The 14,381-nt window shown below is 49.0% G+C and overlaps 1 protein-coding gene across 9 annotated transcripts in view; it reads right to left on the reverse strand.

Moving 5' to 3' along the window:
- ADD1 (adducin 1) overlaps positions 1-12,548 on the reverse strand; it is a 51,236-nt gene extending 38,688 nt beyond the window's left edge. For 8 of the 9 annotated variants that reach the window (XM_081332905.1, XM_081332902.1, XM_081332901.1 and 5 more), the window contains exons 1-2: positions 12,439-12,548; positions 1,124-1,333 (exon numbers count right to left, since the gene is read on the reverse strand). In XM_081332905.1, the coding sequence (XP_081189031.1) occupies positions 1,124-1,315 (192 nt within the window). In that variant the 5' untranslated portion in view covers positions 1,316-1,333; positions 12,439-12,548. Of the gene's footprint in view, positions 1-1,123; positions 1,334-4,940; positions 5,195-12,438 lie in introns of those variants that run through there. The other variant, XM_081332898.1, reaches the window with a different exon arrangement.
- Positions 12,549-14,381: the final 1,833 nt, after the last annotated feature.

Below are 14,381 nucleotides of genomic sequence, written 5' to 3' on the forward strand. Positions count from 1 at the left end.
AAGCCAGCAGAGAAGGTTGCAGCTGGCAATCACATAATTGCAGGGTACTTGACAACTGGTCTTTAAGTACAAACAGGGTGCTGAGCATCCAGATCATGTGATTGCAGGAGCGGTGGTGGTGCAACGTTTTCCCGATAGCCAGAGGTTGTTTAGGGCAGGGGTCCCCAACCTTTCTGGGTTAGCAGCCCAGTGGGAAAGGGAGGGGCACCTTTATGCGCACATGCGGACCCACGCTAATGTGGCTGCAAGCACTTGGGTGCGAATGGTGCCACGAGCATGCACGCTCCGCAAATGGGGCTGCTAGCACTAGCGTGTGGCTCAGCTAGTGCTGGTGTGAGGCACGGCTAGCGCCTGCGCAAGACTCAGCTAGCATCGGCATGAGACTCGGTTGGCACTGGTGCAAGGGGGGGTTAGCGCACGTGCACATGCGCGTGCATTGTCAACCCACTCACACAGCCCAGTGGCCGCCCATAGTTTGGGGACCTCTGGTTTAGGGGCCATAAAGGATCTTTCCTTAGACTATTGTAATTCTGGGCCATCGTTAAACATTGTAAGACAAGCAGTATCCATAGGATTTTTCAAGGACGGCGGGCGGCACAGAATATTGCATATCCTGTGATTATATTGATCTATCTATCTTATGTAGGAAATAATTTGGGCTGCAGCAGCCCTGAATTCTCTGAAGTCTATGTACTGCAGTATTAAGAGTGTAATATTCCAGTATTTTGTCACCGCTTTGCTTTAGTAACAACAGCAAGAAGAAAAACACATAACACTTGCGGAATGGATTCCGGAGCTATTTAAGGCCTTTTCACCCACACAGAACCTTTTCCCCACATGAAACCGCATTAGAAATCTGAACCACAAAACAAAGAGAGACAAGCAGTGCTTTTCAAGGAAACCCACACGTGCGCACTTTAGGAGGCCTTTTCCGGCTTAAGTCAGATGCTAAAACTGCCTTGCTTGAAAAAGTCTTTAAAACGCAGAGAATTGAACAATGGTCTCATTTTCTTTCCTTGTCGCTAGCTGTGCATTCTTAGGATCCAACTTGTTGTACGTGCTTCTTTTTTTGGTTGTGCTTTTTTGGGGTGGGTGGGTGGGGGAAATGATAATACGTTCTTACCGGACTTTGGAGGATCATGGAAACTCTCTTTTTCTGTTCCATCATGTTGAAATCCTGGCGAAGGTCAGGGGCCATATTCCTCTCCCGCAAGTAGTCGGGGTTGTTTTCATCCACTCTGTCAAAATATCTCTCTTTATGTGGAGCTGTTGGGGGTGGTGAGGTTACCACCTCGGCTCTCGTTTCACCATTCATAGTACAGTTTCAAGGGTTCTGCAAAAGTGAGAAGAAAACATATTTTTTTTTAAAAAAGAGAGACAGTGGCTCCTGTTAAAGCAAGCACTGGAAACGAGTGCGACTCCTACACAACGGAGCCCAGAATTTATGTTGCTAAGCGAGAAGTTTGTTCAGTGAACTCTGCCCCGTTTTACGAACTTTCGGGCCACAGCCGTTAAGTGAATCACTGCGGTTGTTGTTAAGGCCACGGTTGTTAAGTGGACCTGGCTTCCCCATTGACTTAATAAAAGTACTCTAACCACGAAAATAGTTATCAGCTGCCTATACCGCATTATGGAGTTCAATGGAAGATCATTCTAAACTACACAGTGAGGCTATTACAGCTGGTCCTTCACTTACAATAGCTTGGTTAGTGACCGTTCCAAGTTACAACGGCACTGAATCATTTGACTTGCGACCGTTTTTCACATTTACGACCGTGGCAGCATCCCCACGATCACGTGATCAAAATTCAGACGCTTGGCCGCTGACTCATATTTATGACGGTTGCAGAGTCCCGGGGTCCCCTTTTGCGAACCTCCGACAAGCAAAGTCAATCTGGGTAAGCCAGATTCGCTTAACGACCGGGTTAACTGCAGTGTCTCAACAATTACGGCGAGAAAAGTCGTAAAGTGGGGCAGTTCCCCTGGGCCCCACTGTGGTCCTAAAGCAAGGACTACCTGCAATGCCTCCGCTTGGTAGGATGTTTAAAAGGTTACGAGTTGGAATTTGTGAAATGTTATTGTTTGCACAGCCATGAATGTAATATATATATATATATATACTGCAGTTACCGTTCTGGTTTCCTCTCTGGAAAACCTTTCAAAACTGGTCCTTGCCTACAGGCAGCAGCAGGGTTAAATACCCTCCCAACTCCAGAAGAGTCCTTGACTTACAACTCTTCATTTAACGACCACCCAAAGTTACAATGGCACTTCCAAAAGTGACTTACGAGCGTTTTTCATGCTTAACGACCACTGCCCATGGTCACGTGATCAAAAGTCAGACGCTGGGCAACTGACTCACATCTATGACCGTCGCAGTGTCCCTCCCCACCGGTGTGTGTGTGTGTGTGTGACGTGATCCCCCTTTTGCGACCTTCTGAGAAGCAAAGTCAATGGGGGAAGCCAGGTTCGCTTAACAACCGCGTTGCTAACTTAGCAACGGCAGGGATTCGTTGAACAACTGAGGCAACAAAGGTCGTAAAAGAGGGCAACATTCACTTGAGTGTCGCACTCGAAGCACAGAAATGTTGGGCCCGGTTGTGGCCGGACGTCGAGGACTAGCTGTGTAGATTTCCTGCACAAATCATCCACCTCAACTCTCATGGCTTTTAAGGACTTCCACATCGCTCTGTGGGTTTGCAGCGGACATCCATGGTTTTTCTGTTTGCATGGTTTCTGCCAGGCGGCCGACTCTCAAAGGGGCTGACTGTCCAGGTTCTGCAGGAAATCCTGGACAAGGACTCCATCTGGGGGCTTCCTGCTAACCCTGGGGGGGGGCCCTCTCTGTTTAAAAGCAGAGGGAGGAAAGTTGCACCTGGCCAGGTGCCAGGAAAATGCAGCCAGGACCTGCTAGCAAGTCCCGCCCTCCTTTCCTTTGAATTGACAGCTATGCAAAAGCAGAACAGAACAGAGTGGGAAGGGACCTCCGAGGTCTTCTAGTCCAGCCCCCTGCTCAAGCAGGAGCTCCTATACCATTTCAGACCAGTGGCTGTCCAGTCTCTCCACAATTTCTGGAGGCAAAGCTGTTCCACTGGTTAATTGTCCTCGCTCTTAGGAAGTTTCTCCTTAATTCCAGGTTGCTTCTCTCCTTGATCAGTTTCCATTCGTTGTTTCTTGTCCTGCCTTCAGGTGCTCTGGAAAATAACGTGACCCGCTCCTCTTTGGGGCAGCCCCTCAAATACTGGAAGGCTGCCATCATGTCCCCCCCCCTGCTAGGTCCTTCCTTTCTTTAGACTAGCCCAGGGGTAGGCAACCTTGGCTCTTTTATGACTTGTGGACTTCAACTCCCAGAATTCCAGCATGGGGGAACTATGGCTCCTTCATGACTCGTGGACTTCAACTCCCAGAATTCCTCAGCCAGCATGGGGGAACTATGGCCCCTTCATGACTTGTGGACTTCAACTCCCAGAATTCCTCAGCCAGCATGGGGGAACTATGGCTCCTTCATGACTCGTGGACTTCAACTCCCAGAATTCCTGAGCCTGCATGGGGGAACTATGGCTCCTTCATGACTCGTGGACTTCAACTCCCAGAATTCCTGAGCCAGCATGGGGGAACTATGGCCCCTTCATGACTCGTGGACTTCAACTCCCAGAATTCCTCAGCCAGCATGGGGGGAACTATGGCTCCTTCATGACTCGTGGACTTCAACTCCCAGAATTCCTGAGCCAGCCATGCTGAGAGGAAAGGGAGAGGTTTCCAAGCGGAGCCATGCCGGCTCAGGAATTCTGGGAGTTGAAGTCCACAAGCCATGAAGGGGCCATATTCCCCCCATGATGGCTCAGGAATTCTGGGAGTTGAAGTCCACGAGTCATCAAAGAGCCAAGGTTGCCTACCCCTGGACTAGCCAAACCCAAGTCCCACAGCCGTCCTTCCAACGTTTTCGTCCCCAGGCCTTTGATCATCTTAAGTTGCTCTCCTCTGAACTTTTCCCAAAAACTCGACATCTCTTTTGCGGTATGGTGACGGAAATTGGTCACAGCCTTGGGTTCGAGAGGCGAGCGCAAATGAAGATCAGCAGGGCTGGGGGGAAAAAAAGCCAGTAACAATGGCCAAGAAACGGGAGCGGGAGGCAGAGGGGAAGGACTTTGCCCCCGGGAGTGCAAAGTTAAGGGCGGAGAGCAGTTTTGGCTCCCCACCGGGGTCCTCGGCCCCTCCTCAGCCGTGTTGCCCCGACAAAGCTGGGGCTTCAGAGCTTTGCTCTTTTGATGCTGGCACGGAGAAGCCGCGTTGGAAGGAAAAAAAGGCAGCGAAGAAGAACAGCCTGGAACGATTCTGCCGCACGTGGCCGATGCACCCAAGTGTTTAGATAAAATAAAGTTTTCCATCCAGCACAGCACATTAGTATTCGCTTCCCGTCCCTGGAAAGCTGCCCAAAGGCCCCACCCTGAATGGAAGCCAACAGAAGTCGTAAATTCAAGGGAAAGCGAGTTCAAGGGAACAAAAATGCAGAATGTTTTTACACAGATCCGTGCAAGACCTATCCTCCCTGCCGCTGTTTAAAAGTAGGGGGGGGGGGGGAAAGGCAACCTTTCATTAAAAACAAAAAAAAAACCCAATCATTACAGCTTTTACCCTTTGAGGTCGGAAAGGCGCTGCGGTGCCCTTGTATGCTCTGGATGGATTTTAAACAGAAAGAATTCAAAGAAGGTGGGGACAAACATCTTTATATCGGTCAACGCTATATAATAACAACAACAACAACAACAGTTATTATTGTTGTTGTTGTTGTTATTATTATTATTATTATTATTATTATTATTATTATTATTATTATTATTATTATTATTATTATTATTATTATTATTATTATTATTATGTTGGAAGGGACCTTGGAGGTCATCTAGTCCAACCCCCTGCTCAGGCAGGAAACCCTCTACCTTTTCAGACAAATGGCTGTCCGGTCTCTTCTTAAAAACCTCCAGTGATGGAGCATTCACCGCTTCCGGAGGCAGGTTGTTCCACTGGTTAATTGATCCAACTGTCAGGAAATTTCTCCTTAGTTCCAGGTTGCTTCTCTCCTTGATAAGTTTCCACCCGTTGCTTCTTGTCCTGCCTTCAGGTGCTGTGGAGAATAGCCTTCTTTGGGGCAGCCCCTGAGATATTGGAAGACTGCTATCATGTCACCTCTCACCCTTCTCTTCGTTAACCATACTTGATGGTTAACCATACTTGATGGTCTGGATGGAGGAACTGATAGCCAAATCTGGAAGCCACGGTCTGCCTGCGTTTACCTTCCCAATAAGGATTTAAAAGCGATTCGTTAGGGTACCCTGATAAAAGTGGGGTCTCCCTACGAAAAGGGAGATCCACCTTACGCTCCTTTTTATAGTTAACGCAACAACGAATAATGCAAGAGGAACGTCGATTGGGCAGGATAAAACCCACCTCCCCTTTGCACAGGAAAACAGTTTGACATGCGGTCAAACGCGTTACGCATTTGCATCCCGTAATATCCCGCGTCTTCATTGAAATGAGGTCTGATGTCAGAAGGGCGTACATTTTTAAGGAAAAAAGTTCACGAAAGAGACAAACCAGATGCCAATTGGTACTAACAAACTTTTTTCTTCTCTGGAAGCTACACACCAGCCAGTTTATCTTTTTGGTTTAGGAATGTTAAAAGCTATTCCTACATTCCAAGTCTGGAATGAGCTTGGGCATTATTTTAAAAGAGAGCAAATAAGTCAGATTAGAAATGCAAGGTAACTAGGTTAGTTAAAAAATCCATGTCAAAATCCATGTCAGCTGCCCTCTCGGAACAAAAATGTCCCGTATTTGTAAGATACTTGTCCTAAATTTAAGCGGACCATTTACATTAAGATTGTGTGAGTTTTTCCTCTCTAGGACTGGGACTATTCCTGTTTCACCTGGCCTTACGTGTTTATATTAAAGGCTGTTATCTGGCACACCTCTTATTTAGAGAGGTTCCCCCCCCCCACACGCAAAGCCAAATGTAAAAAAAAAGGTAAAAGAGACTGCAGCACTATGTTCGGTGCCCCAGGTGAAGAGAAAATAAAATAAACAAATTATTTAGGAAAAAATAAACTGGCTAGTAAAGTCTGGCTGGAGACACTGCCCTCCCCAACACACAAACGCTTCACCTCTGTGGGGGAAAAAAAACAGACTAAAATGTTGACTTTGCTCAATTTCAGCTACAAAAGCGAGAGCGCAGGAAGCCCATTCCCCACCTTTGACTCTAAACGAGAAAAACTAAGGCGGATTTTTCTCAAACATTTTTTTTTAAAAAAGGGGTGGATGTCCCTTTTAAGATGAGCTCAGCTCCGCAGGGCTTTGTGGATGCTGTTTTTCTCGGCAATTGTACACACGCATCCTTCTGGGATGCTTCCAACCCCCTTCTGGCCTGCAAGAGCTTTTTAGTCTGGGTCTCTCCACCCAGCGGCCAGAAAGATCCAGCTTAAGCCCCCAAAAAACGAGATGCTGGGAAACTTGAGGTCATTACATCCCGCGCAGGAGCAACTTGCAGAGAAGCAGGGAGAGACAACAACCCTGTGGGGGGGAACAGATAGCTTTTCCGGGTTGCCTAAGCTGAGACCCGAAACCTTCTTAAATCTTGGGGAGCAGACCGCAGGGCCCCTCCCAGACTCGCTGGGCGAAAGAGGGAGGAGAAGGTAAAGTACAACAGGCTTGCCCAGTTCCGTTAGGCCAGAGGTAGGCAAGCTCGGCTCTTTGATGACTCGTGGACTTCAACTCCCAGAATTCCTGAGCCAGCTTGGCTGGCTCAGGAATTCTGGGAGTTGAAGTCCACGAGTCATCAAAGAGCCGAGCTTGCCTACCCCTGCGTTAGGCCAACTCCTTCGCTTTAGCCAGGAGTTTCTTTCTAAGCCGGTCTGACCTCAAAGGGTTAGCAAGAAAAGCTTCGTACTGCACCGCACGCCAGACAATTCGGAAACGCAACTGATTACGGCTTTTCAACGTCGCCGTCCACCCTATTTCACTCTCCAAGCACGCGTGTTTAAATTAATCCGTCGCAAGTAAAGTTACCCGTAGGGGGGAAACCTGGACCGTGCCAGGGCACCAATGCTTATAGAAACAGAAATAAGGGGTATACAATTTAATGTCATGAAGGGGGGGGATTTTTTGTCTAGACACCATTAACATATACACACTGAATTGTAACATATACAGCGTCCACACGTGCGTCTCGACGCATATATATATATATTTATGTCTGTCGTGTGTGTGGGGCTCTCCAGAAGCTTATTTTAAAACGTTCTCGCCTCATTCACGGCCTTTAGGCGTCAGGTGTCCAACTTCCTTGTTATCCCTTTTCCAATCTGATAAAGGAATCCATTTCCCCCCCCCCTTTAAGTGAATAGAATCCACACCACGGAGGGTGCAATTCAAAATGCCTTCCACGGAGGATGCTCAGGTAGGATTTGCAAAAAAAAGGAAAGATGGATCGTCTCCTGCCACTTGAGTGGGTTGCGTTCCTCTCTGAAACCTCCACAACCCCTCTGGCCAGAACGGCGTTGTTGTTGTTTTGTGTTGTTTTTTTTTTAAAAAAAGGAGGAACAACTGGAGCACCACAAGCCACACTCTGGCTACAAAGACACAATGAAGTCTGCTCAGGCCCAACACGGAGACACCACCGCAGCAGAGGTCACATCCTGTAAAACCCAACACGGAGACGCTAATCCCAGAAGTCACGTCCAATCAATCAATCACCGACAGGAGGAGGCAACCAGTTTGGTGCACTGGGGTAATTAAGGCACAGGGCTAAAGAGAGCAGGACAGCGTGAGCCGGTCACTGTCTCTCAGCCTCAGGAAGGAGGCAATGGCCAACCCCGTCCAAATAGCCTAGCAAGAAAACTGCAGGGTCAACCCGGGCTCAGAGGCACAGGCTCCATAAGGCACGGTCTTCTGCGGCTCTGCTGATGCTCTTAGCCCCATCAGCTCAGGCCTGGCACCCTAGGACAGGCAGTAGCCAAGAGCGTCGGCCCCATAAGCGGCTTGAAAAAAAGCCAGCGGCTGCATGACCCTGGGATATAACACCACAAGGAAGCCAAGAGTTCGGCAATCATCCTCGATTTATTTATCAATAGCACTTAAGACTTATATAACACACTCACGATGCTTTACAACCCTCTCCAAGTGGTTTACAGTCAGCCTCTCGCCGCCCCCCCCCCGCAACAATCTGAATCCTCATTTTATGGACCTGGGAAGGATGGAAGGCTCAGTCAACTTTGAGCCGGTCAGGATCGAACTTCTTGGGTGTGGGCAGACTCAGCTTGCAATACTGCATTCTAACCACTGCGCCATCACAACTCCTATTTACGAAACCCATCTTCCTATGCAAAGTGACTTTGGGCAGCTAGATCTTACTTACGGGCTTTCAAATTATTATTTTTTTAAAAAAAGTTTTAAATATGGCCCCAAGTAGGATCGCCAAACTGTTTTTTAAGATTTTTAGGATTACTTGATAGCTCTTGAGGCTGATTTAATTTACGTTCCATGCAGTTCTACCAATAATTTAAAAAAAAAAAAAACTGGGGTGGATATCCATGCCATTTTGCAAAACAACGGAACTCCTGAAAAAAAATGTGGGAATTAACGACTGCTGAGGTGCAACAAGAGGTGCTTCAGAACAGTCAGAGAAGACGATATACATGACAAGCTTCAATCTGGAGGGCTTTTGGATGAATTGAATGAGGTTGGAGGAAAAACGTCCAGAAGGGGTGCTATTAATGTAAGTGGGGGGCAACGATATAGTGAATAGCAGGGACGTGTTACGTTTGTCTAAGATCCAAAGTGGTTCTTTCAAGTTATTGTCAGGATGTCCATCCCCCTAAAAGAACTGTCTTCAGAAATATTCAAAACACAAAAAACAGCTAGGTGGATATGGCAAAAAGTTATCAGGTTACAATGAAAATAATGATGGTGATGATGATGATGTTGAAAGGGACCTTGGAGGTCTTCTAGCCCAACCCCCCTGCTCAGGCAGGAAATCCTATACCATTTCAGACAAATGGTTGTCCAGTCTCTTCTTAAAAACTTCCAATGTTGGAGCATTCACCGCTTCTGGAGGCAGGTTGTTCCACTGGTTAGTTGTTCTAACTGTCAGGAAGCTTCTCCTTAGTTCCAGGTTGCTTCTCTCCTTGATGAGTTTCCATCCGTTGCTTCTTGTCCTGCAGAACTAAATGCAGAACTATTCCACTCCTATTTTTGCACAGTCTTCTTGAAAAAGGGAGCACGCATGCATTCCTTCTTGTCACTGGGCAGGAAGGGATCTTGAAGATCAATTTAGATCAACCCTCTATCCTTTGTGAGAATCCTCAGACCTGGAGATGCAGTGGTGTAGCAGTCGTCGTTGGGGTCTTAAGATCCACCTATCTGAAAACTTGCCAGGATTGAGAAATACGGCTCAAATGCAACCAACAGGCAGAACGTTCCCCGGTCTGCCTTTTCTTCTTTCGGAGCTAGGGACAAGATCCGTTTCCTGCTTTGTTTTCATATACAGCTGTTAATTTGATTTAAAAAGCAGACCAATATAGCTATGTTAATTCCCAGGAGTTGTTTACATCAAGAAGGCAGACGAGGCAATGCCAGACAGCCCCACTTGTTATGCCCAGAGCATCAATGATATACGTTCGGCAGCCTGTAAATGCTAAGTCACCACCACTGGGTAATAGCCAATCACAACACATTGATACAGACACAGCATTAATTCCCTAGATGATGGGGGTGGGTGGGTGGTGGGGTGGTCAATATCAGCTCTGCTTCGGCATCTAATCTATGTATGGAACGGATGGATGGAAACTAATCAAGGAGAGAGGCAACCTGGAATGAAGGAGAAACCTCCTAACAGTGAGGACAATTAAGCAGCGGTGGCTGCTCCATCCCTGAGGTTTTTAAGAAAAGACTGGACAGCCACTTGGCTGGAATGCTATAGGGCAGGGGTAGGCAACCGTGGCTCTTTTATGACTCATGGACTTCAACTCCCAGAATTCCTGAGCCAGCCATGCTGGCTCAGGAATTCTGGGAGTTGAAGTCCATGAGTCATAAAAGAGCCACGGTTGCCTACCCCTGGTATAGGGTCTTCTGCTCAAGCAGGGGGCTGGACTAGAAGACCCCCACCCCTCAAGGTCTCTTCCAGCTCTATTCAGATTGATTGGTTGACTGACTGAAATGGCATGAGCAGCGGGTTGGACTAGAAGACCTCCAAGGTCCCCTACAGCTCTATTCTGATTGATTGGTTGATTGTCTGCAATGGCACAGGATCTCCTGCTTGAGTAGGGGGGCTGGACTAGAAGACCTCCAAGGTCCCTCCCAGCTCTCTTCTGAGCTGAACTGAATCCCAGGGAATATACACTGCAACTCATTTTCCTACCAAACAACCACTCATGCCAGAACACTTTGTACCAAACAGGTCATTTAGTCCAGAAAACCATCAGCACGAGTCACGCGTCAGAAAAGGCAACGGCTAAATAAAAAACAAGATAAAAGGTCTGGGAGCCTGAGGATCGTCCCATTTTTAAGAGTTACCCATGACCAGTGTGTGTGCGCGTGTCCGCACGCGCGCGTGCCACAAAACAACTAAGGTAATAAAAGTTGCAGGTAGTCCTTGATTTATGACAATTGAGCCCAAAATGTATGTTTGCTAACCCTTAGAAGTGAGCTTTACCCCATTCTACCACCTTTATTGCCACAGATTGTTAGCTGAATCACTCTCCAGCCGTTCAGTTAGTACCGCGGCTGCTAAGTGAGTCTTGGCTGCCCCCTTGACCTGGCTTTCAGGAGGTCACAAAAGGGGATCCCGCGACCCCAGGACGTGGCGACCGTCATAACGACGGGTCGGTCGACAAGCGTCTGAATTCCGATCGCCGGACCATGGGGATGCTTGCAAGGGTTGTGAAGGGTGAAGAAAGCGGTCCGGAGTTCCCTTTTTGTGCCCCAGGGCCGTTGTAACTTCCAACAGTCACTAAGCAAATGGCAGTTAAGTCGAAGAGTAGCTGCCTCGCGCTCTTGGCATTCCACAGGGAGGTTGGCACCCAAACGGGGCGGCTTCTTCCTAACGGTCCTCTTCCTAACAGTCCTTGAACCAGTTTGTTTGGGTTGGTTTTTTTTGCCCTCCGGGGCCGGCATCTCCCAACCCTCAGCACTGCTTGGCAGAGATGCAGACGCTGATTGCAGGGATGGCCTGGCCGGCAAGGCCAAGGCCTAAGAATGGGGAGAGGGAAGGGGGGAAGAGGCCCTTCAAAGTCCTCTGGGGGGGCGGGGGAGGAAAAAGAGACCCTCCAAAGTCCCCTCTGGGGGGGAGGGGGAGAAAGAGACCCTCCAACATCCTCTTGGGGGGGAGGGAGGAAAAAGAGACCCTCCAAAGTTGTCTCTGGGGGGGGGAGGGGAGAAAGAGACCCTCCAACGTCCTCTTGGGGGGGAAGGGGGAGGAAGACACCCTCCAACATCCTCTTGGGGGGGTGGGAGGAGAAAGAGACCCTCCAAAGTTGTCTCTGGGGGGGAGGGGAGAAAGAGACCCTCCAACGTCCTCTTGGGGGGAGGGGGAGGAAGAGACCCTCCAACATCCTCTTGGGGGGGTGGGAGGAGAAAGAGACCCTCCAAAGTTGTCTCTGGGGGGGAGGGGAGAAAGAGACCCTCCAACGTCCTCTTGGGGGGAGGGGGAGGAAGAGACCCTCCAACATCCTCTTGGGGGGGTGGGAGGAGAAAGAGACCCTCCAAAGTTGTCTCTGGGGGGGAGGGGAGAAAGAGACCCTCCAACGTCCTCTTGGGGGGGAAGGGGGAGGAAGAGACCCTCCAACATCCTCTGGGGGGGGGAGGGGGAGGAAGAGACCCTCCAACGTCCTCTTGGGGGGAGGGGGAGGAGAAAGAGACCCTCCAAAGTTGTCTCTGGGGGGGAGGGGGAGAAAGAGACCCTCCAAGATCCTCTTGGGGGGGTGGGAGGAGGAAGAGACCCTCCAAAGTCCCCTCTGGGGGGGAGGGGGAGGAAGAGACCCTCCAACGTCCTCTTGGTGGGGGGAGGGGGAGAAAGAGACCCTCCAAAGTTGTCTCTGGGGGGGAGGGGGAGGAAGAGACCCTACAAAATCCTCTAGGGGGGTGTCTTTCCCTCCCCCTCCCCCCGTTCTCCCCCCATAACACCTCCCACGTGCAAGAGAGGACTCTCACTCACACACACACACACACACACAGAGAAGGGGAAAGAAACACGGCCGGGGGGGGGTCTGAGGGAGGGGCTGCTTGGCCGCCTGAGGCTTCCCTCGGCCCCTCCCGGGAGCGACGCCCCGCCCGGAGAGGCAACGGCTGAGGGGGCCTGAGGAGGAGCCGCCCGCTTCCCTGCCGGCCCTCCCTCCTCCTCCGAGGCCGCGCCGAGCCTCCCCTCGGAGGCCCACCCACGCAGCGGCTCACCTGGAGCGGAGAAGCGGCGGCGGCGGCGGCCCAGGCGAGTCGAGGCTCCGGCGGTTCCCGCCCTCCTCCGCCTCCGCGGGCGCGGCTGGCAGGTCTGCAGGCCAAGGAGCGCGGCGGCCATTGGACGGCGCCGCCCCGCCAGCAAGGACGCCGCGGATTGGCCGCCCCGCCGCCCGGGCCCCGCCCCGCCCCGCCGCCCGCTCGGACTGAGGCGCAGCCCTGAGGGCCCGCCATTCGGGGCCTGCTTGGCCGAGCGGGCCCCTCAGGGAGTCGGTCTCTTCGGCTTCTCGGCTCATGAAGGGGGCTGAACACACCACCACCACCACCCCTCCGCCTCTGGGACGCCCCGTCAAAGCCCCGGCTTATCAGTTCCAAGCGTTTGCCGATGAAGTGGGAATGTGTTTTCAAATCCTTTAAACCAGGGCTCTCCAACCTTGACAACTTTACGACGGGTGGACTTCAACTCCCAGAATTCCTCAGCCAGCGTAGCTGCGAAGAACAGCTGGCTGAGGAATTCTGGGAGTTGAAGTTCGCAAGTAAAGTTGTCAAGGTTAGAGACCCCTGCGTTTAAACCAACAATGTAAAAGCAAACGCAGAAAGGGACTCGAAAAGGAAGTTTAAAAGGAGGCATAAATTGGATAATAACCGCACGATTCGCTTAATAACTGCATATGATTCTTTTATATATATATATATATATATATATATATATATATATATATATATATATATATATATATATATATATATATATATATATATATATATATATATATATATATATATATATATATATATATATATATATATATGTGTATGTATGTATGTATATGTATATGTATATGTATATGTATATGTATATGTATATGTATATGTATAAATAAAAATACATTTTTATGTTAAGAGAAAGAAACGCTAATTTTTTATTTAAAGTAAAGCTGAGGAAGAGATGTGCTACATTTCAAGCACAAATCTTTTGGGGAGGGCACAGATCCTCTGGGGGGGCTCAAATTATTTTTTATAGCTGGTTTGCAGCCCATATGTCCCCCACCCTGCAAAATAAAAAAAAATAGCCGTTTCACAGAAAGATTCAGGAAAAAAAATAGTCGAAATGATATCTTGAGAGCTAGCAGAGCTGGGATTTGTTTTGATCCTGAGCAAAAATGATTTTTTGGATGGTTCATTTTAGAGGTGAAGGACGATAAAAAAGGGGCTTGGTCAGGGAAAAAAGTAGAATATAAGTAAAGGGTTTCCTGCCTGAGCAGGGGGTTGGACTAGAAGACCTCCAAGGTCCCTTCCAACTCCGTTATTCTATATTCCCCTTCAGCTATGTATCCCGCATTCCTACAACTTGTCTGAGGGAGCCAAAATAAACTAAAAATAAACTCGTATACTATAGATATTCGCCACTGTAGGCAGTCCTCGGCTTACAACAGATCATTCAGTGACCGTTCCAAGTTACACTGAAAAAAGCGACTTAGAACCGTTTTTCACACTTAACGACCGTTGCAGTGTCTCCCTCCAGCCCCCTCCTCTGCTCTTCCAGAGCTACCTTTCCCACTTAATCCAGGGGGAAGTTGGCCAAAGATATCCACGTGGCATGGGAATGAATTAAACTTACGACCATAACGGAGCCCAAAATTCACGTTGCTAAGTGAGAAACTTGTTCAGTGAGTTTTGCCTCATTTTATGACGTTCCTTGCCACATTTGCTAAGTGAATCACCGCACTTGTTAAATTAGAGACACGGTTATGACGTGAATCCGGCTTCCCGCTTGACTTTGCTGGTCAGAAGGTCGCAGAAGGGGAAACATATGATCCTGGGTCACTGCGACCGTCATAAATGTGAGTCAGTTGCCAAGCATCCAAATGCAAGTCACGTGACTGGGGATGCTGCAGCGGTCACAAGGCTGAAAAATGGTCATAAGTCCCTTTTTTCAGTGC

Source organism: Vipera berus (assembly GCF_964194415.1).
Source record: "Vipera berus genome assembly, chromosome: 7".
NCBI lineage: Eukaryota > Metazoa > Chordata > Lepidosauria > Squamata > Viperidae > Vipera > Vipera berus.